This window comes from Struthio camelus, chromosome 2 (assembly GCF_040807025.1).
Source record: "Struthio camelus isolate bStrCam1 chromosome 2, bStrCam1.hap1, whole genome shotgun sequence".
NCBI lineage: Eukaryota > Metazoa > Chordata > Aves > Struthioniformes > Struthionidae > Struthio > Struthio camelus.
In genome coordinates this window covers 65,892,441-65,918,209 of record NC_090943.1, presented here as the reverse complement: position 1 = coordinate 65,918,209, position 25,769 = coordinate 65,892,441, and the positions used below count along the sequence as shown (strand labels likewise).

The following is a 25,769-nucleotide window of genomic DNA, read 5'->3' as shown; positions in this document are numbered from 1 at the left end:
ATTTTCAGGGACCAGAAGTCTTATGTGTCAGAGGGTCGCTGAAAGGTGATATGAATTGATCATCTAATGGTCTTTGCTACTGGAAAACTCCCTCAACGAGAACACCTCCATTAAAATGGAGGAGGGACATTTTCATTTTACTGGAATAAAAATTCTTTCAGTGAAAACCTGAAATTGTCCACTTCAAAACCAAACAAATACACACACAAAAAGCCCAATGCCTGGAATTATAGCACTAGTATTTTTGGTCTCCATAAAACTTGGCTATGCAAGCATTAGAGCAGATACAATTAAAATTGTATATTTTAAGCAAAGTTTCCATTCCCTCCTTTAGTATAAATTGGCATATCTACAGTGAATATACATTGAAGATGAGCAACTATAGTGACTTGATAGTTCCTATCTGTAAAAATTATTGACTGCAGTGGTTTGTCAAGATATTTTGAATTTCAGAAGGACATATATTGCAAATATGGCAACTCATATGCCCTGTGAACCAGTCACATTGGCTTATAGATTTAAGAGAAGTACCAAGCCTAGAGAAAGTAACCATTTATTGCAATGATTAATTCAGTTTGCTCAAGACCTCTGATCATTTTTGTGGTTGTTTATGATTGATGAATGCTTAAAACCATTGGAAATTAAGAAAATGTCTATTTTTGTGGGTCTTTGACTTTTTGAACTCCTCGTTTCCTGAAGTCTGTTGCCAGACCACTAATAATAGAGACTGATTTTGATTTTTTGTTTTGTTTTGTTTTGGTTGTTCAGCACTATTTGGTTGAGCTAATCTGTTTGTAAGTGAAAGGAGAAGCCAGCCTTTTCAGACTTGCAAAAATTTGACTTTTTCCATCTTCACTCTTCTAAGCTTTCTCTGACTAGATTTACTAGTGGTCTTCAAGACCCATGGCCTCTTTTCAAGTGTTCTTTCCTACTTGTTATCCTTCTGGCTTGATATTTTTCTGTCTTCCTTCTACACTGGACTTGAATTGAATTTTGGAGTTGGTGTTGATTTTCCTCTATAGTTCTCTGCCTTCTGCTTCAGTTTCTGTAAAATGCCCTTCACCTCCATTAGGTGTCCTTCATCGCCATTAGGGTCTGTCATTGGCTCTTAGGCCTCTCTTGTAGTTGGTTTTAAGATGTTTCTTTGGCGTTTTTTTTCCCTTCTGCCTCATTTCATGTCTTTATATTAAAAGCCCTACCACATATATTGTTATTACACCTTCATAGATCCATATATGCATCCCCTTCTCCCTTTGCTTTCAATACTGAATCTTTACCAGTTTAAGTTCTGTTCATGTGACTTCTTTTCCCCACCATCTTCGTGTCAACAGCTCTTCACTGTGTCAGTACGGACATTACCATCCTTCTGGCCTCACATATGAGTGATCGTTGAGTTTTCTTGTGGAGTACAGTTTCTCTCCTGCCATCTCCTTAGTTCATTTTTCCTTCTCCAGGATATGAGCTAGTGGTCTGTCATCTCACTGACTGAAGTCATCTGCTTTTTGCTTGGCCCCATTCTGATCTTTTCATATTTCCAGATAACTTCCATCTTTGCATTTCTGCAAAGACTTCCTCTCTTTGCCTGTATCTGGTGAACGTACCCATTTCATTATTCTCTGTAATCACTGTTTTCTGTTTCGACCCTCATTTCTTCCTACAGTCTTTCCTAATTCTCTTCTCCTTTTGCACCACTTTGACAGATATTCAAAAGAGACTATTTTTTCCACAGTTTTTTTTTTTTTCTATTTCCTGTTATAAGTCATCAAACTCCTTCCAGGTTTCTCATTACAAGCCCATCTACCATTCCCATTTGATGAGGCATTTCACCTTGAATAGATAAATCTTTTCTTGTCTTTATAAATTAACTCTTCTGATTTTTTTCTTGTCTGACATAGTACAGGACAAATTTGTTTCTTATTGTCATGTATCTATTACACTGTCAGGTAGTGATACACGTACTTAGCATATATGTGTGGCTCTCCAAAAGGTGATAAATAATGTGAATGGCAAAACTTACTGGCTGGCTTGGTTTTTCAGCTGCTCCCTTTTAAGAACATGTTGAATTTGATCTTTTTTCCCCATAATGCCTTTACATGTTTGTATGTTTTGAAAAATGTGAAAATCTATCTTGAAAATTTAGTCTGACTAATTTTGACTATGTTCTGTGATAGAATGATTAGGACTAGTGGAAGATAAGTTTTTAGCAATCTAAGCAGAAAAATGTAAATCAGCCCTGAGAAGGTGCATTTCATTTATAAATTGATTCTGATACTTTCCTAGAGTGATATTAAAATGTGGGGGGAGGAGAACATTTGAGCAAATGAGACACAGAGGTGTCCTCACACACCTCTGAAAGGCAAGATCAATCATTTCACGCTATATGAAATGCAAACAACCCTATTTCCAAGCACCCATCAGCCTTCCAAGGTGTCACCTGCCTTTTGGCTTGACTTTGGATTTCATGTTCAGGGTCTGTTTACAGCCTGCTCCCACCAGAGCACTGAGCAATAAAATTTACATTAAATTACCAAGAAGGATAGAAAATATCCAACGCAGATATGCATCTTAATCATCATCTTACTGATGGTTTTGTCTCAGAAGGATTTATGTATCCAAAATATAATCAAGAATATTTACATTTTAGAGATTTTAAAAATACATCTGTGATCCTAAAAAAAAAAAAAAAAAAAAGGCATATTTTGCACGCTGTCATTTAACCTATAGTACTATAGTGTAAGGGGATTAGGACCAGAAGGGCACAAAGGAATTTGGCATTTTCTAGGAGCATTAGCATAAAAGTTTCTGGGATGTCTCTGTCACCTTAATCTTCCATGTGGCATTTTATGTGATTGGAGGTGCGTGTAGCTTTTAAAAAGCATGGGAATTTCACTATATCTGCCTGCAGTGAGGTCTGTAATGCATGCATGCTGGAGTGTGTGGCTGTTTTGTGGATATCATTAGATTTATACCCAGGTAGAAAGACCTTTCAGGTAGCTTTATGTTTCATTGGTTTTGATCTGTATTTTTGAAAAGTTGAGAATCTGCTAGAAGGCACATTGTTGTATTCCACATATGTGGAATATGAAATGGAAGGTATATCAGTTTGTGCGGTTATGACTTGATTTTTTTTTTTTTGGAGACGAGTTGGAAGCAACCTAAATTTCTTTTATTTGTTAGCTAGTTAGCTTCAGGTTTCAACAAAAATTTTCATCCTTTTCAGGGCATACAGTGTGATGGAAACTGAACAAATTATGCATGAGATGTGCAGCAAGTGTGTTAGTCTGCATTAACTTGAGATTGATTTGTCAGTGCTAGCAGCTGTGAACCAAAGAAGATATGTTTCTTTGCTTTTTACCAAGTTCCTCAGCTCTGATTCACAGGGTCCGTAGGGTATGTGCTTGCTGACTACTTCAGTGACTTAAGCGACCGGGTCGATAGTAGAGGACTCGCCTGTTTTGTGTGCGCCTGCCAAGCACTGATCCGCAGGGGATGAGAAGGGAAGTGGATCCTAAAAGGACTCCAGTTTTCCCATTGGCACCAGCGCCATGGTGCACGCTCCCACCTTCTGAGATTCAGCTGAGACATGGCTCAGCCTTCTTTCCCTCCATCCCACCACTTAGAAAGGCCAGTGTCTACCCTCTGCTGTCAAGAAAGGCTACTTTTGCCTTCTTTTGGGAGGGAGCCTCCCTTTTTTTTCTTTTAACTATGAATTATTAAAAACGCACAGTCATTTAAGAAGAAGAGAATGATAAAAGCACACAGATATGTAAATGAAGTTAGCCTTTTTTCCCTTGTATGTGTGTACTGCTGTGTTGGAAAAATATCACTGAGTCCCTTTCCCTTGATACCATGACTGTTCCCTTCATTCTACCAGGCAGGTTTCCTCAGATGAAGTCTTGCTATTCTTGGCACAGGAATGATTTTGGTGAACAGTAATAGATAAAAGTTTTGTCAAGTACGAAGCATAGTATGACTTGGGAAAAATCTGAAGAGTGAAACATGGAGATAGGAGAAGTTCTTTAGAGTAAATATATTGAGGCTTTTAAGTACAATTTTAAAATGGAAGACTAAGTAGATAGACTTGTTTGATTCCAGAGATTTCTATTTTCAGCCTTACATCAGCAAAACATACGATTCCGAAAGGACTGAGGAATCACATCCGTCATAAAATTCTGAAAAAATATAAATGACGTGGCAATCTTTGTGAGCTGCTTGACTATTATATAAATATTCTTGAATTCGCAGCTCTGTATTCCACTACTTTATTTGTGCCACAGTAGTTAATTCACCTTTGGAGGACTGAGAATAGGTTTGTGATCTCAGACTGGTTGAGTACTTAGAGAGGTGGCAGTCTTAGGTCAGTGATGCTAGCATTAAGGCTTGTTTTTTTGTTGTTTTTTTTTTTTTTACTGTATCTGATTCTTTATATTTGCATGAATTTACAAATGTACTTGTTCAGGTGGAATGCATGTATTCCCAGTACATGTCTTCTAATCTATTAAAGAATTAAGTGACAAGGTGCTATTCCTAAACATCAAAATCAAGGAATGGATTGCTCATTAAAAAAAAAAAAAAACTTATTTGTGATTTCCCCCACCACCACCACCACCAATATTCTGGAAAAGGACCTTTGAGGATTGCTTCATATAGAAAAAGTATAACAAAATACAAGATTCTTGGAAGTGCTCGCTGGTTGGAGAGGCTCTTTGTTCTCAGTGTAGTACATAGGGCTTGTGTTAATACCCACACTTATTCCCTACTTAAAAATTCACAAACAGTGTACTCTTTAAGACACTTAGTCTGATTCTCCCTCAGGCCAATTGGCTTTGAAAGTTTTTCACTTGCAACTCATCTTTTCTCGTTCCTCCTCCTTGGATGGTTGTTCTTGCAATTGTTATACTCTGAAAGACGGTGGACTACACAGGAAGTGCAAAGTGAGCAGAAATGAGTTGGAAACCAAGGCTACGCTGCTAGCTGCAGAGACGGCTTAGGTGTTTTACATCCAAGGTTAGGACAAGAAGTAATCAGATAAACATGTAGGAAGGGGGATTACTTTCTAGTGATAAGGATAGTTAAGCAATCAAACAGGATAATGGCAGATGGTGAGGACCTGTTTGGTAGGAAGCTTTTAGTAACCTCTGCAGGGAAAGGTTTGTTATGCTACTTGAGTGCAGGCAGATAAAGTAGGTGACTTCGAAAAGGAGGTTACCTCCTCATACCTGGCATTCCTGTGGTTTTCTATGGTCAGCAAACTCAGTACTAAAATGAAAAGAACATGGCGAGGGTGAGGGAGAACTCAGAGACACAGGAGAGAGAACATTTTCAGGCATTTCTAATTTTAGCCGGGTAAGTTCTGGTGTTCACCAAATGAGCCCTGACCGCAAGATTTGAAATTGCTAGTTAGATACGAAAATAGGCTTATGCAAGGATAGGGTTGTAGTTGTCTACACTTCAAAACAGAACTCAGAACTCTTACGGTAAAACTTTGAAAACCTACTTGGTCAGACATAAAATCAACATGTTACTACCTGTAGGAGTTACTATTGCAGAAATGCTGCAGTCGCCTTTCTCTTTTAATACTGTGGTGGGTGATCAGATTATTTCCTACCAATAGCAAAAGGGAATGAGATAATAAACCAATCTAAAGTTAAGGTGTAAGTGCTAAATGCCCCCCCCCCCATCTGCAGAGCAGAAAAAAAAAAGTTAACTTTTTTCTTGCTCTCTGACTCCCAACTGGATGCAAGTACTATAATGTTAATCCCAAGTACTTCAGGAATTACAAAAACCAAACTGCATTCAATGTGGCCAATTGAAGAGGAAAATCTGGGTAGTCACAATTGTTTTTGTTTTTGTTTCATCTGTGTCTCCAAGTGGTTTCATAGCTGCAGTGTTATGCTTTGGTTTTGGTTTGCTTAAATTAATTCAATTTTGGTGGTGTCGAATTTAATGCTAGTACAGGAGATTTCAGTATCATGTCAAGGAAAGCAGCCTCCAACTTCGGTTTGTGCAGTAGCTCTGACATAAGCTTTCTGGCATTTTAAATGGCCAGTTGTAATCAGTTGTGGTGTTATTCAGCCCATCAATAAAAGTTTGCATTAATGGTGTTTAAATTTTCAACAGGGATAAATTATCCTGCTGTCACTGGGTAGACGGATTTGTCTGCCTGCTTCTGGTCTTACCTTTCCCTGTTTTTTCATAGTGCACTCACAGAAAAATTAATCTCCTTCAGGCATCATATTTTTATTATTATTTTTGTCTCTGTTTTGGAAAAAAGAAAAAACCTTACTTTTTGCTGATACATCTGGTACTTTGAGTGCTTAAAAACAACTCAACTGATTACCTTTGATTTAAAAACTTCTCAGAAGGAAATTGCATAACAAGACAGAGAGCTCAAATATGTGGGTTTTGGCAAAGAGCTGCGGAAGAAAGGCCTGGCTGTAGCAACCTCACAAGGAAAGAACTTGACATTTTGAAAAATTTTTATTGACCAGTGTGGACAGGGAACGGGAAGTCAAATCACTCTCACAGGCAAGCTACAGTCTCTTCCTTGCTGACCTTTAAATGCCACTTAGTGTCACCAGAAAGTCAAGGAAATGCTAATAACAGGGCTTTGGGGAAGAGAGTTATATATGAGGGATATCTTTCGAAAACAAACTTAGCTGGCTTCCACTTTTGTGCATATCTATTTTTGTAAAATGGGATTCTCACAACAGCACAGTTATAAGATGTTCCTACTAAAAGTATATTGTTTTATTAATATGATCATTAAGATTTTCAAAACTGTCCATAATAGGTCCTGTTCATCCTTAAAAAGTGAGTAGTCTGTAAAAGACATTTTATAACTGCGTTCTAAGATGGTGACCTTGGAGCACAGAGTAGTCTCTGTTTTAGACTCATAATCTAACTTGCGGTGAGTTCAGTGGGCTCTGTGCTTTGGTGGTCTTGTGAAAAGTAGACTTTTGAGCATCTTTTGAAAATAGGACTAGAGGACCTAAGTTACTAGATCACTCTAAGCCTTTATGCTTCTGTATTTTCAACAGTCTTCCTCCTACACAACCCTTTCAAAAAGTCTTTGAAAGCTAGATCTCAGCAAGAACAACAACAATTTTGGGGGGGGGGAGGGGGAAGGAGGGAAAGAGGCCGGGAGGAAACCCTAACAAAATCTGCTTATCCCCAAAGAAGGCACCTTGTGCATTAGCAAAAAGGTCCCTCACGCTTCTGAGGTTTAAGGGGAGGGAAAAACCTGGATGGCAAGTGTTAACACCACACACTGGATCCATGAAACCTGGTGGCACCACAGAGTAGGTACTGCAGCTGGTTCTTGTTTGCCTTCCAACATGTACTTCATGGAGCTGAGAGTGGTTGTAGTCCAGCATTGTAGTTAGTACGCGTTCGGGACTGTCGCTCGACGGGAACCTAACTGCACTGCTGAGCTGTGCTGCTGCAGGTCCTTCTGCGGAGCTGCAACTGTGCTGGTGATGGGCTCACTGTAGCTGAACTCAGGAAGGAGGAGGAAACTGTTTCCTTTCTCTTGCTCATTTGCGTTGTTTAATTGTTGTTTGTATTGCCAGCAAAGCACTCTGACAGCAGTGGTCTAGCAAAGTCTATGATGGTAAGAGTCAGGAGACATTTTAAAACGCTCTTTATGCAAATCATTGACTTGTGCAGTGCAGTTACAAACACACAAAGGGCGTAAGAGCTAAATTTCACTCTGCGCAAAACACTCATTCTAACTAGTTGTTATCAAATGAAACAGAGGATATGGGCTGACTTTCTCAGACAGCAATATTGGCTGCAGTACTTGAGTTTGATTTTTTTCCCCTCACTTAGGCCGCTATAATTTGAGTAATGCCACTGAAATCAATTTGTTGATAACAAATTGAAACAAGAAGAAATGAGAGATGGGTTGGGCAAATGCTGTGTGCAGATCAGATCCCTGCGAGTTTCCATAATGAATGGTGTGTGCTCTTAATAGCTACCCTAGCTAACCTATCTGAAAACTAAACCCCCAAAATCCAGTGGTTTGGAAGGAAGTTGCACTGCATTTAACATAACTTGAGACATTTAAATGCTGGGTGGGGGTTGTCCCTCTAGGTCAAGTTTATAACAATGCACAGGTCATGCCGAAAGCACTTGTGTCAGTGGTTCACGTCCAAGAGTATTTTTCCCTCAAAGCTGATGAAAAGGACTGCACACATGGGAGAATCTGAAGGTCTGCATCCAGTTAGATAAAGCTGCCGGTGCTGAACAATGAGGTCCTGATGCCATTCCCCTGGAAGCTATAGTGAGTTTTTATTTCAGGGAAGAGTCTTAACAGGAGTATTTTTGAAGCGCTCACTCAGACAATAATGGGCCTTATATGAAAGACAGGACTTGGAAAAGAAAACATTGGTGAATATCCAAGGCTCTCATTTTTTCCTCTGCAAAAGTCTTTTTGTTATAGACTATTTATAGTTTTGTATTAGTGTTGCATTCAAATGTTTAGTTGTTCATCACTGTATTCCTTCAGTGTTCTGTTTCCTGAAAAAGGGATTCTAGTAGCTCTTCAGCCACAGGATATTGAGGTAGGATTAAATGGGATATCTGTCTAAAACTGGATGCATCCTCTGTTCCTCTCAGTAGTACCCTGTATTTTGTAGTGCTAGGAGTGAAGACTTAAGGGTTTAGTAATAGTAGTAGTAGTCATCTGTAAATCTATGAACAGAATTTCTCAACCTTTTGATGCAGTAAAGAAAATCAAAGGATTAAAACAGTCACAAAAGCATAGCCTGTAGAAGGCACTTCAGAATGATTTTATTCAGTCCTTCTGTATGTGTGTTTAAAAATGAGACTCCTTTATATTTCACCCTCTGAATGCTATCGTTTCCTTACGAGTAAATGCAGTTTGCTTCCTAGAAGCAGATATGATGTGCAGTGAGATGGACCTAAAAATTCTGTGAGTGATAGATCATTATTTGTTCCACAGTCTGAGAGAAAGACAAGAACAGAGCATATTTCTTTCCAAGACTCAAGCCCCACCTTCCAGTTCAAGCTATATTTGTTCTTTTGCTGGAAAGGTGAAGAAACCATCAGTGCTATTCAGTTCAGGGAAATTAATGGCAAATACTGTTCTAATCCTTCAGTAAAACTATACAGAGAAGGCTGGTACTGTCCACTGTGTGTGCTAAATATGCTATTCCAGGATGAAATCTGCTGTGCAGTGTGCAACATAAAAGCTGACAGAAGAGTCGAGCTGAAACAGGGTCCTAGTTTTAAGCCAGTGTTGATACCATATGCATGGTAGATGCAGGACAAGACACAAGCAGGTTGCCACCTACATTTAGCATTTTCAGTTGCTTTCGAAGGTGTCTACAGAACATCAAACTTCACCAATCTGATGAATATCTTTGCGTTGCTGTATTTTTTAGCTCTCTATGCTTCATTTGTGCTTTCATAACAATCCTAAAATTAAGTGAATTGTCTGTTCGAGCCTGCTGCCCCATGTTTTCAAATTTTACCTGAGATTTTTCTTGACAGCTGTGGAGAGGAATTATCATGCCATGTCACGAGTCAAACTGACTGCAGGTTGCACTCCAGTAGCTATTTAGCCACTATCTTCCGGTTGGGATTTCCAGTATCCACCACAGTAATGAGAGCGCCGTACCACTGAGTCAGAGCATTTCCCAGGCACCTTAGTATTGCTATACCAATGCTTTGTATGCCCTGCTTTCTGCTTTTCTGCTTTTAATGCCTGCTTGTATTCTTTTTGTGTGCGCTGTTTTGTCGAGACATTCTAATTCTTTTTAGAACTATTACTTTAGCTAAATATAGCGCTAAATATAGCGCTTCAGCTAAAAATAGCGCTGAAGCAAAGTACCAGAATGGCAGCCATGAAAAATAGAGTTCCCCCTTTGCAGATAGGGAAAACATAACACAGCATTTGATATTTGCCCAATTCACAAGTGCTCTTCAGTCCTGGGGTGGAGATACTAATATTCCTGTGAGGAAGAGATTCGTTCTGCCTTCTGATCCTGGGCCTTGCTGCCTGGGCTACCAACAGATGACAAAATTAGATATTATGTCTGTGAGGTGAGGTGTTCAGAAATGGATTCACTGTAAGTCGCCTAATCTCAGTCATGTCTGATGCTCTCCTACTGTGCGTTAAGCCGAGAGACTGACTTTCCGGGTATCGTTCGTTTTCTTCCCCACCTGGTGAAAATAGTACGTGTGCACTTTTGAGTGTGCAGTCACTTCTTCAAAATAGTTTATTCAAAAAATTAAGTGTATATGCAGCTTTCTCAGGTTGGCGAATTTAGGGTCAAAGAAGTCTCTTTCATTTGGAAAGTGATGAGATTGGTGGTGGTCCTTATTTCCTGTCAGTATGTATTGTGTGTGGTCTTGGACAAAATTCCACCTGAAAGCGTTATACCCTCTATAGATCAGCTTTGAAAGTGCAATGGCAAGGTCCATTGTGATGAGAACAGCATTGTCAACCTGCAATTCCAGAAGTAGGTATCCTCCTCCAGCTCGGAATGGATCGATGTCAGTCATGACATTTTTTTAAGGAGAAGTGACCGTCACTTAATTTAATTAAAAAGGAAAATTCTATATTTAATATGGAAGCTTCTTGTAATGAGAAAGTAGGGGGAAAATGATCGACAGTTTTTGAGGGACGAGTATTTGCAAGCTCCTCATTAGCACTTACAAAAATGTAATGAAGCTGAATTTCAGCATCCAACTAAAATAAAAGATACACAATTTCAAGAAATTATGTTTCCTAGTGGTTTCTGTTTGTGGGCTTTAATATGCTTCATTGTGCATATTTATTGTTTATGTATTAACGTAAAAATATACTAAGGCTCTGATCTCAAACCAGTGAAGTCTGTGAAAATCTTTGCATTGATTTTGTTAATTTTTGAATTAAGACCTAAAAGAAGTCCTTTTAACCATAAGGAATTACCAAAATAGTTTCTATTTCTCCTTTCATCTGAACATGTTTAAATCTGGAGTGGTGCCAATCACTGATACTTCTTTTGGCCAGATTCAGTGGTGGTTTTTAGCAAATTGTCAATGCTTATGCTTGATTGTGTGTGTAAATTGGAAATGGTTTTATGGTGGCAGAGTTTCTCTTCCTTAAATCTGCAGAGGAAAATTAGGTATATGAGGCAGCTTCATAATAAGATAGACACCTGGGATACAGTGTATGATTAATATACTGTTTTAAGCATAAGTCATACTTTCAGAAATATGTATTTCTTGTAATTTAAATAAAAAACAAAAATACATTTGGATAACCTTAATGAAGTGTCTAGATGAAGCATATACTTCCAACAGCAAACGGGTATTGTTCCCATCACCGGTACTGCTGAACCGCAGTAGGTATTCCTAGTGCCTTCTAGCTTGCTAATATTGCCTGTAATCTTTGTTCCAGTTGACCTTTAAAAGTAGCTAGAAGTTACAGTTTGTAGTACAGCAAGTTTGGCAGAGGAACATACATGATTATTCATATCATTGTTTAAACGGTATCCAGATGTGTCTTGTTTTTCTTCTTTTTTTCCTATTGTTTTTAAAAAGTGATGTTAATCCAAGATGTTAATCCGTTTACAGGGTTTTTCCACAGCACCAAATTCCCCTTCGGTAAATTCACGTTCCATTACCTTGGGCCCATCCCTGTCCCTTGGAAACATCTCAGGAATGACAGCAAACCCAGAAATGAAGAAGCGCAGGGCACCTCCTCCACCGGTTGTGACGCCTCCATTGCAGAACATGGAGATGAGCGGGCAGGAGAAGACAGCAGTGCAGGTAACAGTGACATCACACAACACGTTTCTTCGCTAAACGCACTGGCTATTAATCAGTTTGTTCGTCAGCGCTAAAGTCATTCGCAGATATTTTGGCTAGCTATTACCTCCAGCATGCTGAAACTCTTGATTTTAGAAAATACAAAATTGATCAAAAGTCTTGGAGTTTTGTACATATTTGCTGAGCCTGCTTGGGACTGCCCCAAGCTTTCCCCACTTTCAAGTTGAAAATTAAATGGGTGAGTAGATATACTTATTGGCCAGGATAATCCTGGAAAACAGGTGACTCCTCTAATGACTGATGAAAATCTTCAGCACAATTTTTTACCCGGGGTACTTGTCAGGATGTTCCCTGCAACCCTATTCTCAGTGCTGCAGTGGGACGCTAGAAGATCTGCCCTGCTTTCTGAGCTGGGCCATGTGATCTGTTATAAAGCAATCCTCTGTTTTACCATTTTTAAAAGGTCACCATTCCGTGACACAGTCACCTGGAATTACAAGGAATAGGGGAGGAGGGGGGAGGAGGACCTAATTCTTTGAAAAAAGGATTTTCTGGGAAAAGGAATGTGTTCTTGTTTTTATAGTGTCAGTCAGGTATGTATGTTATTAAACGTACACATACAGATTAAGACCTGGTTCCATCAACAGAAGTACTATACTGTAAAGATAAACTTTAAAAGTCAGTGTGTAAAGTTACATGTAGATGCCAAATAAGAAGAGAAGCAATCAATCCCTAATTTCAGGGCCAGGTAATGTGGCTGCACCTGCCCTGCTTAGGGCTTGTCACAGCTCTAGCAGATTTGTCTTTGAGAAAGCAAACTGTTAGTCCAAAAAGGAGCCAGGGAGCAGTCTTTGAGTTCAGTATCGTACGTGGCGAGAAGTCCAGTGCTCAGTCTCACTCCCTGTCCCTCTTTTATTTGCCTATGTTAACATACTTTAAGTACCTTAGCTGATAGGGTATTGTGTCAGCAGTGCTGATGCGCAGCCTTGGTAAAGTTAATGGCTTTTTTCATTCTTGTATGCTATCTCACAAATATACATAACTCGGACAATCTCAGCCTGAACTAGGATTGTGGGAGCTTATTTTCCCATTCTTAAGATAGCTAGAAGGGTGACTGCTGGGACGTAATGGTGTTTTATGTTATCTTTCAGAGTCTGAATAGGTGCCTTTTGAAATTAACACTTATTTATAGACAAAGCGTAAGAGAAATGAATGTCTTATCTTGTGACATTTGGTGAACTTTCTCTTTTTAAATTCCTTTTGAATTTCCTACTGGAAATATTTTGATGTGGTTTCTGGTGTCACCTAGAGCTAAACATCCAAGGCGTTTAAGATAAATAGATATTTCTGTTAAAAATATATACAAATAGATAGATATTACGGCATTATAACTTAGAAGTTCATGCAGGTATAGTAATCTCAGTCTCGGGCTTATCTTCATGTAGCGTGGCACTGACGTTTTAAATCGTGCTGCATGAAAAACATTGAAAAGCTAAACTGTTTTTAAATAGGCTCACATTTCTATTTTCAGCATTGTTTCGGATAGACAAAAGTGCTGGCTTTCTGAACTCACTGGGAAAAAGCATTCGTTTTGTTTGTCACAGGTAGCATACAGCACAGTGTCAACTTTGAATTTATTCTCTTAGTGTAAAGGAAAAGCTAGTCTGAAGAAGGAAAGCAGATGAGATGGCATCAGTGTATTCTTCATAGTGAAGATAATTTGGGGCAAAAAAAAGTCTCGCATAACTGAGAAAGCGAAGAGTACTGTAGATTAAAAGCACAGTTGCTGGAGTCCGTCTCACTGTTCTTTTATCCTTCTTTTGTTGGGTAAAGGACATCTTTCAGAAAACAGTTGCACAGTTCGGAATATTGAAGCATTGTTCTGTGCTTCCCAGGCTCCCGGTTTGGAAGTTGCTCTCAGGCTGCGCAGTAGTTGAAACAAGAGCGTGAGGTATATGCTTGCAGTGAAGCACAAGTTCCATGAAGCAATCAAAGACTGAGGGAAAAGATTAAGGATTTAGTATTATGTGGCACGGTAGCAACAGGAATATTGTTTATATCAAAACCCAAACAGTTCTATTTTATCTACGTGCAGACTATCCAGTTTACTGTGAAAATAGAGTAAAAAATCTCAGGGTGTCAGTTTATTTCTTTAGTTTATGGGAAAGAATTAGCAATTTTTTTTTTTCTCTCTCTTCAGGGAAGGACGTCAATTCCTTATTAATGGACTTCCTTCCATAAAAAGATAAGATGTTTGTTTAGAAAACTTTATTTATGTGCAACTGTTACTAACAGGAAGATCCTGCAAAAGGGGAGCATGTTTATTCCCAGTGAAGCTAGCACATTAATAGAGAATGAAAATGTTGGTGATCTGAACTTTTAGAAGGATTTTTCCTTTTAAACTATCCACTTCCATAAAGCTATGTAGAAAAGCAAATACTGTAGCTGTTACAAATATACATAGTTTGACCTTCCAACCCAAAAGACCAATTATTTTTAACTCATTGCCAAGCTCCAGGGCATTCCATTTTCTTTACAGCATAGCTGATCCTTCAGGAATATATTTCTCATCTCCCTGCCTAGTGATTGCAATCAGGAACTTCCATGAAGACTGGGGTATTTTAATTGTGCTTTAGATTTTCTCCACTCTTTTTTCTAGATAGGTGGATCACTGCAATATAACTTTACTGTATCTCAGCTCTCGTCTCTGTGGGACTTCCAGTAATCTCGACCTCCTTGAGGGTGAGACCCCTGCAATACCTTGCCAAACGTTAGTTTCTCATGTCTATTTACAGGCAGTGTTTCCTCCATGTAACTCTTTTAATTAAATCTCGAAAATATTCGTTTCTGTTCAGAGTACATGTAAGCAGTGGTTCAGCGTGCTGAACAATTTACAAAGGAGAGCAAAGCCGAAGAAAGGAGACTTTTTTTTTTTTCCTGGAGACTCCCCCCCCCCCCCTTTTTTTAAACGTCTACCATATGATGCAATTTAGAATAATAAGTAGCCCCTTGAAAAAATAATCTGCAAAAGATCAAGGTGTAATAACACTTCTGGCTATGAAATGCAGGCAGTTGGATGACCTGCTATAGAAGCAAGGAGCTCCTCTCCCTTATAATGTGCAACACAGAGTCCGCGCCGTTCAGGTGCCTAATGCAGAACAGTGTGTGACGTGGGCAAAAAAATGAAACTCTTGCACACAATCTCTGCTCGCTGTCAGAGGACTTCAGGCTATTCTGAATGAATATTGGCAATAGAGGATATGGGTGGTTTTTAAACTGGGGTCGGGGGGAAGGTATCTATCACCAGTTCATCTCTTCAGATAGAGTATTCTGTTTGTGCCGGCAAAACTTGGGGCAGCCTTATGGTAGGTCTTGTATAAATTTAGTCTTCACCCCAAAAACCATGCAGAACACACAGAAACAATACGTAATGGAAAACCTGTATGAGTGTTCAGTTGCATAGCACAGGGGGAGGAGGTGGTTGCTGAAAGCTGCACGTGAAGTCTGACAGAATTAAACACATCTCCTGAGGAGCTTATTCCGTGACTCCTGTTTAAAAGAAAAAAATGGTGTGATTTGTCTCATTTCTTGGGAGAATTGTAAAATGCAGTATTTGAATCTTTGTGAGGCCAAGAGTATTGTTTATTGGCAAATTAATTTATGGGAATAATTCCTTTTTTTTTTTTTCCTTAAGTGTATTTGTGAAAGTACAGAAATTGGAGTGAGGGGAGATGATAAAGAAGGCCTCAGGGGCTTTCTGTAAGAGCCTTTTCTATGAGATGGAAGCGCTTTATTCAAAAGAAAATCATGAGGCTTTTAGGAGAGAACATCAGAATTGGAACTGATGATCGGTGCCTTCATCTGCATAATAGCTCTAATGTCAACTGCAGAAGCCACAAATGCAACTTGTGGACTATGGTAAATAAGCCATGTGCCGTCTGTTTCAATTGTGGTGATTTTCAAAGCAGAAGCACTTCCTTATAATAGGTAGATACCAAAGGAGGCATCTGGGATTTGTTGCTAGCCAGTCAAATCTGTGCACTTACGAGAGGAATGAGGCAATATAACAGATGTGAAAATTCCAGCATTTGTTCCGTAGTCTTTGATTTCAGCTGCAATATGGTAAGAGTTTCAGTAGGTTAAGAAAAATTGTGTCATTGCTTCTAATGCAGGTGAGGATCTGGCCTCGCACTTTCGGAAGTTACCCGCTATAGAAAAAGGCCCTGAAAATTGTATTTGTTTATGCGTATATATAGTTTTCTGCATGTTGCTGTAGACAAACTAACATAGGTGGCTTGATGTGGGTTTTGCCCTGCTTCGTATGTTCCTCTCTTCTCCATTTAGATCTCAGACTTGGCTTGCTGAGGATAATTGTAGGCCCATCATTTTTGGTCAAGGTCATAGCTTCAGGGCAGGCTACTTGCCCCCAAAGTTTTATCAAGGGCAGTGCTTTCTTGCTACGAATAGCCATTTATTGAAGATATTTGCTCACATGAGTAGAAAAGAATATCACAGCCGAAGAGAGTCAGAAGTTTAGTCAGAGCATTGCTGGCAGAGCATTGCTTTGTCCCTACCTCCAGATTATTTTTGATCGATTTTTATGCCTAAATGAAAATGTCATCTTTAAGGTGATCATTTTTAACATAAACAGACATAAATAGGACTGCCATATCTTTCCTGGAGAAAATAAGGTAACTAACATTAAAAAGGTGCCAAATTTGTTGGTTATATAGATAAGAAGCTTTCACTGTTTGCTGTATGTCTTTTATGGAAACGAAGAGGAAATATTACTTCTTCCATGTTGGCAAACAATTTCTAATACCAATCCTTTTTTTTTTTTTTTTTTTTTTGTTAGTATTTCTGTGCTCTTGGCCACTGAGCTAGCAGCCCCCTTAATTTAGGCAACTCAGGCATTTAGTAGCATTTTCATAGCTTTTATAGAGATGGCTTTCTCACAGTAGAATTTGTATCATGGTAGTATTCATCCTTTTATAAACGAATATAAATGTATCAGTGATGGATAGCAACAATTTAGGCCCCCTCTGGTTAACTGAGCATATTGAGACTGTGTTAAAAGGAGAAGGCCTTTTGAAGGCCATTGAATTTGTGCCCATCTGCAGGCAGGCAACCCTGAAGTGCCTTAAATCACATGGCATGTGAGCAGTGTGTGATAAAAGCATACCTGGAATTGATTTTGCTAGCACAAGTAACAGATTAAAGTCAAGGTAATAAAAATAAAGAGCAGGCAGTGAAAGAAATGTATGAATAAAAATACTGTACAATAATAATCAGATAGGAAATTATTCACATCATTATTAAACCATAGATTGACCCAAATTTCAAGAATCAGCCTCTGAACTTGCAGTTCTTAAATTTCCCATGTATACGTATACCCTGTGGGCATGTATTTGGAAGATATTTGGAAATGTGACTCATTGTCTTCCTTAGAGTTAGAAGTAAAATATATTTTAAAGAACTAGCCAAGATTTTTAGAAATGGTTAGCTTGTCCATAATTAGGAATCTGAGTTTGTAGCTTAGGTTTTCTGAACTTTTAAGATACCAGAAGGTACTTCTGGTTGCTCAGCAACTCTGAAAATCTGGCCATTGTGATTTTAATATCATATTATTCTTCACTCTACTACCTTCTGTTGCAACAGCAATTTAAATCGAGATTGCTAGTATAACAGTTCCAGCCAAGCAAGCATTTCTCCCACTGATGTCCCCAGCATACTCATTTTTGTGCACAGATCTTGTACATTTCCACAAAGTGATGACCACCCTTCCACCTTGCTGCTTCATAATCTAATGCTACAGGTTTGTGTTTTGCTGACTACAAAGACGATCTTCTCTGATTAATCTGAATATTGCAACTGCTGTTCACCTCAGGTTTTCAAAATGGTGTATTTTCATGTGGCTGCAATTTAGACCCTAAAGTAATGGATACACATCCTGTAGAATGGGGTAGAGTAAGTTCCTGGTATCAGTATATCAGCTGTATCAGTAAAGATGCCATCAGTAGAGCTTTCCATCTATGTGTCTCAAGAATTACAGTATCTTGAATCTGCTTTGTCCCTGGTTGCTTCGGATGACTCTGCTATTAAAAACAAACAACTCCTGCGGTCATCTTCACTTCTGAGAAACAGCTGAGTGCCTGTCCAAGAAGCTTTGTGAGGATGGCAACCTTTTTGTCACAAGATTTTTAGGCTATTGTTTTATGTTTAATTCTTTACCTTGCACTTTTTTCTGTATTTCTATGTAAGGTGAAAAGTCATGAGCAGTTCACTTTGGAGACGCCTAACAGTTGTTTTCTGTGTTAGTAAGGAGCCCTCAATTCACTAAAAGGCTGGATGGACTGAGATTAATTATCTCCCTTTCGTGGGTTACACTTAAGTCAGAAACATCTACTAGAAGTCAACGAAATACAAGTGCATGTTTTTTTTATCATTTTTCAGAGAGGAAGGGAGGTTACTTTTGACTCAGAGGTCTTCTGGGTGAGGTCTTCTCAACCTTTCTCTTATGACACATTTCCTTTCTCCCTGAAGTGTTCTGTGAATGTTTTTGCGGGATTTTTTTTGTTTTTTTTTTCTCCTCTCTGTGGAACATCCAGAAATCTCCTTTGAGAATAACAGACACTTCTTTTGTATTCTGAGGAAGAATGCCATGAATCAATTTCTGCTGTAAGGAAAAAAGCTGTTTTTCAAAATGTATCTTTTTCTTCTGTGGCATCTTCTGGATTACTTTTTGGTATTCATAAGTTAGCTGAGGATAGGAAAGCAAGATTTGTTCCAAAGGAGGAAGGAGAAGTTGTTGTTGTTTTTAATTTTTTTTTTCCATAAAGTAATACAGAGAAAAAAAGGAAGAAGTAGAGTTCGTGTTTGCAAGGAACCAGAGAAGACTGAGAAAACTACAAGCCTCTTCATGTGGCGCATATGGTGGAAAAATTACCAGAAACATAATCGAGCATTTAATTAGTTGGCGTCTCTATGAAGATAATGTACAGAGTAGAGTAAATATAGCTTTAATAAACGGAAATCTTGCGTTACAAATCTCCTAGGTTGTTCTTGATGGATTCAACAAACAGATGGGTATGGGTGATCTGTTTGATATAGTCTGCTTGGGTTTCCAAAAGGCTTCCGCAGAGGTCCCTCACCAGAGATTTTTTTTAAAGAAACCAAATGTCTGTGTCTGTGTCATCTTATTCTTAAATAATTGATTTTAAAAAAAAAAATTGTGGGATTCACTCTTGTAGTGGAGAAATGAATAGGTTTGTGTGCAATGAGATACGTAAGGGAAATCAGAGTGAACTTTTCCTAATACCGTGTAAAACGCTGGTGTCTCAGCTGGCAGTAACCAGTCAGGAAGATCTTAGGATTATAATATATACATAATACTTTTTTTGTGAAAAAGTCAGCCCAAAGCTCCGTAGCAATCAAAAAGCAAATCAAACACAGAGTATTTCAGGAGTGGAGAAGATGGAGGGAAAAAAAAACTTTATGCTACTGTATCATGAGCTTTGTTATGCCATCTTGAATACTGCAGTTGTGCTCGCTTCTTTTCCAAAAGGATATTACAGAACGGGGAAGGGTTTGTAGAAGGGCATCGGGGTGGTGGAAGGTATGGAAGAGCCTAATGCAAGGAAAAAGTTAAGTAAACTGATTCTTCAGCTTGAAAGAGTGGCATGAAGACCGCAGACAGGGACTTGACTGTTCAGCTGCATAACTAGCCAATACAAGAGCTGATGGACATCATTTGAAGCTGGCAGGAAACAAACTGGAACAAAACATACAAAAATCAAAGAACGTAGTAGCCTGTGGATTCCTTTGCCAAGGGCTGGTGTAGGTGCTGAAGGTTTACATGGGCTCAAGCGGAGGCTGAACCATTGCTGCAAAGAAGACAAATCCATTGGGAACTATTAAATCGAAACCATACCAGGAAGTCTCTAACAAGAAGATAGTTGAGGATTGCAAAACTATTGGAGAGGAGGGAAATATTGAACACACCTGCTCTTTCCTTCTACTCTCCTCTAGGTACTGGTCACCATCTGACAGTAGAAACCTGCAGAGAAGAACCTCTGATCTAATGCAGTACAGCTATTTTTGGAGAATGCAGAAGAGGGAGTTTTTTGCCTAAATATTTGTCTCATGCAGTCTGATCCCACACCAGGAGAGCTGCAGGCACCATTCTCACTGACCGCTCCGTCTTCTTATCACTGCTGATTTGGTAACCAGGCAACGTGTCTCTCGTTAAAGACAGGAACAGCTGTCTTTGATTCCTCTTCCCAATCACTGCTCTCTTTGTTTGGTGCTTGTACATGCAAAACTCCACACTTGTTGCATGAGGCCGTAAATTTTGCTGGTAAATGGTGTGGGTAATAAGAATTTGCCAGCATGAACCCTAAAGCAGCTTGTCTGGTGTATCTATTACAACTTAGTACTGTAACTGCAATATCAAAGAGACCTACAGAGCCCTGAGGGTTGTATTTTCAGCACATGGATTGAGATGCAGGTAGCCAGCTCAAATTACCTAGCTAGAAAGCTGTGTGGTTGATGTCAAGAGCACTCCACTGACATGTACCTTTCGCTGGAAAAATAAGCAGCAGCATGAAAGGTTTGATCCTGTTCCATGCCAAGTCTGTATCGGGTCTAGGTCAGTGTCAAATATGCTCATTGATTTAAGACAAAAACGGGCAAGTGGATAGTCAGGATGTTTTGTGCTTTCACTTCTCTTTCTCACAACTATGATTGTACCTTTCTGCCTTTATTCAGGTGTGCTGCTTCCTTTTCGTATCTCGCCTTAGCCCCACAGCTGTTGCTCAGAAGATCAAATGACGGAAATCATCAATTTGAGACAGTTGTTTTTGTTATAAATTTTTTACCTTTTTTAAAGAAAAACAGCTATACGGTTTATATTACTGATTTTTTGCTGGGTTTTTTTTTTTTTCCTTTCTATGTTTGTTCTATTGACTGCAAGTCCTTTGAGGAGTGAGCTGTTGGGACACTTGTGCCTTGTGCAGCGATGGGGTTACTGTTGTGCTTAGCAAATGACGATGTTTCTGCCTGTCAGCAGACACTGAGTCATGGTGATCCCTTATGGTGTTCTCCTTCCCTGGATTTAACCAGTTTTGCCGAAAAGATTGGGCAACATTGCGTTGTTTAAGAAGAGTGTTTAAGGGTGGAGCTTTTTATAAGGGTTTTAATTTAATTGCCTTGTGTTGAAAAAGCTAAGTACAAACTGTTGCCCTTCAGAGACAAGGGCATGAGGTACTCTCATTAGTAACGAGACACTAGATTAAGTTATGTAGAAACAATGATCTTTGTTACCAGTCATAAATCTGAAAAGTTTTATCTGCTTAATGTTTCTACTGGACTTGAACCTGGCTACTGCTATGCTATCACGGAGTCCAGTATCAAGATGTACCAGAACCAAGTAGTAGAAGCACTAGTATGAAGTAAGAGGTCTGCGGTCCTTGAAATGCCACATAGTGAAGTGATGACTCTAAAATTATAACACAGAACAATTAATTTCCAATTTGAACATGATTTGTTCGTTTCTCCTTATGGAGCTTTAAACATGTCGTTCTGTTAGCTGAATGAGAAGTATCCAGTCTTTTCTTTTAATGTCTGAGAAAAAAAACGCTCAGATGGCAAACATGAAACCGATCAATAGCACATCAGATAATGTTTACTGTGCAGTCTTGGTGTTTAATTTAGCTAGACAAGTCCACTCTAGTTCGGCTAATGATGCAAGCCCAAATTAGAATAAAAGAGAGAAAAATGCAGTGATGGCTGAAGGCTTGTCTTACTGTCATGTACATGATCAACTTAGGAAATATATCAAAGACTCGCAAAAAGCCGCTCGCAAAACTGAGTACTTTATACCTCTTTTTAAGAGAAAAATATCTCTAAACAAATTTATTCTGGGTCTTCATATATGCACACTTAACCAAACAAAAAGCTTTAAATCTCTCAAAGTAGTTATCCAAGGCTACACCTAGATGATTTTTGCTCTTTAGTGACTACTTTCTCAATCTCTTCAAGGAGTATCATTTCAGGATATGTTGCATTTTAATATTAAATATTACATAATATTCTTCTCTGTACATCCATGCAAATGCCATAGTTTCAGTCCAGATTTCCACACATCCTTTTTAGAGCTCCTGCTACTCAACTTTGTGGTGTTATCCATTAATTTAGTAGCAGAAAATGTCCCATTTTAATAGCAAAATTGCAGACAGCATTTTAATAACTGGGGATTTTTTTAGGCAAGCAACTTACTTTGCAGTTACTTTTGTGTCCCAGATTATTTTAACTTATAATTCATATAGCTATTTTCAGTCTCACTTGTCCTATAGTTTTAAGTAGAGTTAGATGTCCCAATGTGATGAATTAGCTAAAAGGAATCTTAACTTTCTCAGTCACAAAGTGATTAAGGGCTTTTTTTTTTTCCCCCTCCCCTCCTCTCTCTGTAGTTTGGCCAGTAGGAACGAGTATGTTACTGTAGAATTTCAGTGAAGGTTTTGATGTTAGCCAGAAGGTGCAGCCTTTCAGAAGTGCGAGGGGAAACGATACTGCCTTTACACTGGTTCTTTGAGAATCTATCCTTGCTCGGATAAAGTTCAAGCTCTGTTAGTATGTGTTAGTTTTAAAGCTCACTTTATAATGTTATGTTTCTTTAAAAGGAGAATATAGTTTCTTATATTTCTTATATTTTTGTTGTTTCTTAAGTTGCTTGTGATGAACTTGCTATGGAAGAAGAGTACACTGTGTGGCTTTATTGCATTTTTATAAATACAGGTCTTTTTGCAGTTCTATCCAGGAAATAGTAGCAATATCAGATGAAGTTCAGTGGTGATTTGTATTGCAAAGTTAATCTAACTTAAGGCTGGATTATGCAAAATGCTGAGTGTTTCAGGCTCTGACTTGGGTAGGCTGATAGTGCAGATAGGATGGGAGAGGAGGACCTACACAATTTGGTAAGTTTCCTCTGTGATTGGCTTTGCTGTTGTCCTCTGCTCAGTAGTCCAGTTCTGCCCAGCCTTCCTCGATAGTCTCTGAATTCACATCAAAGTGACCTGGTGATCCTTAATATGTTACAAGAACCCAAGCAAGCTGAACTTGTAGTATCTTTATTTCACCATCTAACGTATGTCACATAATAGTCACGTAGGAATACAAGGTTTGTTTGACAGGAAGATTTAAAATAGCAGTTAATAAAACAGACCCTTTTATTTCTTTGCAAGAAAATATGCGGCCTGGGAGTTCAGTATTTAAATCGTGCGCAAGAAGAGTTCTTGGAAAAGTCTTTCCCCCAACATCAATAACATTCCTGATCTTTTTGCAATCATCCAGTCGCCTCTGGCTGTGAGTTCACAGATCACCTGCCAACTGTTTCTGAACAGACTATGCTACCTGCCTTGGGAATAATACCACAACTTACCATCTGGTGAGATCATGATAGTATCACTTGACCTCCACACGTGGTCCCTGTCAAGCACTTCATTGAAAGCTGGCAAGACATCAGGGCCCGAACATACTGTTCTGTGCAGCCCTGAATTTTGGCAGGGCCGCAGCATTTAGTAAGTAAACTTCATCTGGCTTGCAAGTCACACAGACAAATAGGACAGGCTGATGTCATCATAAGCTTTAACTCTCATTAAAGAGAAAGTATGTGTCAAGTAATTATTAGGCTTTGTTGGGTATGGTATTTAGGGGAAGTTAATAGACAAAGATAATTTTAAGCAAGAAGGCTTCTGAAGAACTGGCATTCGGTAAGCAGTGAAAAATGACCATAATGCCTTGCTTAATTTAGAAACCAGGCTTGTGTCATTTTTCAGATTTCACTGGTAATTTCGCCTTTCTTAGCTCCTAAGTTTAAAAAAAAAAAAAAATCGATACTGAAAGAATTAAGTAGGTGAATGCAGGCTGTATAAACCAGGTTTCATTTAATTGCTTAATGGTGTTGTGTTCTGGTCATTGTTTAGCCAAATAAGAAAGAAAGAAAAGGAAACACCACAAATAAGTATAGTCTACTAAAAGGTATTCTCCCCTGGTTAAAGCTGTTTTTTCACTTGAGATAATTCCCAATCATATCGTAAAACTACTGAAAGCAGGAGGAGGGGAACCTGAATCCAGTTCTTCCAACTGCATTTTTCACCTGTTTAGAGAATGAATGGTGTGGGTCACAGGGGGAAGTAGGTGCCTTACTCTTTTTGCCGGGTGTTTCATCTTAGAGCATCCGAGTTCCACAGAGAAACATGAAGAGCTGCACAGCGGAGTGTTGCTGACACTTGTAAACGTGCTCAGGAAGCCAAACGCCATAGGGGGGGGTTCCCTGCCATGGCAAGATTCCTGCATGACTTTGGATGGTGAAATTCTTACGCTTGTGCAGGCTACTGCAATGTAGAGCCATGTTGTGCTATAGGCTATAGTAATACATCTGACTTACAGTGAGGTATCACTTTGCTATTCCAGCTTTTTCTTGGTTTCTGAAGATCACAGAAGTAAAGGCTTCTGGCTGCCCTTCGTTTGTCCTGGAAGGAGCTAGACTGAGTGGAACGTGCAGGGGGCAGTGGGAAAGGATGGCATGGAATTGTCACTGAACTCAGCCCAAACCAGGTTTCCCAGGCACTCAGTGTATCCATGGATGGAGGAGGGTTGTATAAGGGGTGTTGATAGTGGAAATTAAAAAAGGGCAGATATGCTTTCCTCTAAAAGATTTTTGAAGAGGTTACCTAGAGCTTAGTGCTTTTCTAAGCATTAGAAATTCACCTTGACTTTCTTTGCAGAAGAAAATTTTAAGTGTAAAGGAAACTTAACTTCCAGTGAGCTGTGTAACTCCACGGCAATAGAAAGGACATGGTTTTCTGTGTTTCTGGTCAAAAGTTTGAGTGATTGCATTCCACTGTCTAGTCCTAACAGATTTCAGGCTGCATCCCATCCCATCCTTTAGCAGAACATTGGATAAAGATGCAAAGTAAATTTTGCAGATCCTCATTTGACTCATAATATCTTCCTGGTTTTTAAGGAAAGACAAGCAAACCAATCGGTCAGCCAGCCTGTAGTTGTGAACATGAGTCTGAGGGGAAGGAAAAGATGATGTATTATCCCTATGCCAGTGCCTTTCCCAAAAGGTTTGTGCCAGACCTCTCTGATAACACTACGTATCTGCCTCAAGGCGATACTCTTCATCGCTACCAAACTTCTTCACAAAGTTGTCAGAGAACTACCAAGCTGCAGTCCTCCTATGTACTTCAAACTCTTACTGATGCTCATTTGTTCGATTCAAATTCATTGCTCTAACTAAACAGATAAGCATAAATATGAAATGAAAACTCAAAGGCTTTTTTGCCTTCTTTGTTTTACTTTGTAACCTATTTCTAGAAGAGAAGTGAATCTGAGTAGCAAATCAATTTGTGATGTTTTTAAGATGTGATTTGTAAGTGTCTGAGGGCGGCTTTTTTCTAAATGAAGACATAAATGAGGAGGATTACATTGTATTCAGAGAAACAGAGGAAGTTTAATTCTCTGCCAAAACAAACATCCGCAGACTAGTGTAGTCTACATGTTTCAATGCATGTGAAAATATTTGGTGTTGGAGAGTGACTTCCTTGAGTGGAAATAATACTGCAGCTAGTAATGAGATTTCGCAAAAGGAGGAAATCACAGCTATCTTAGTAATTTAACATCTCAGATTTGTTTATGGATAGTTTCCTGTCTGACACATTTAGCTGAACAAGTTAGTGTTTAAAGAAGATTAGAATGACATTAATTTTTAACTGCCCTTGACCACGACATTTCACAAAGGGTGTGTTCAATAAAAACAGATGGAAAAATGAGCTTGCCCCTTCACCTTGTAGCGGCTTTCTTATGTCAACGGATTTCATTTTTTTGTCACCCATCAACTGAGTATTCAAGGACATCCTTGGCTTTTGTCTTCCTCATTTTATGAATAAATTAGCACAAGAGCATAGCAATCTCTGTAAAATCGA

At 38.9% G+C, this 25,769-nt stretch overlaps 1 protein-coding gene across 20 annotated transcripts in view; it reads left to right on the top strand.

Annotated features, from left to right (window-relative positions):
- Positions 1-25,769, top strand: part of COBL (cordon-bleu WH2 repeat protein) — a 174,596-nt gene that overhangs the window by 91,174 nt on the left and 57,653 nt on the right. For all 20 annotated transcript variants that reach the window (XM_068936152.1, XM_068936146.1, XM_068936148.1 and 17 more), the window contains one exon: positions 11,587-11,781. In XM_068936152.1, the coding sequence (XP_068792253.1) occupies positions 11,587-11,781 (195 nt within the window). The remainder of the gene's footprint in view (positions 1-11,586; positions 11,782-25,769) is intronic.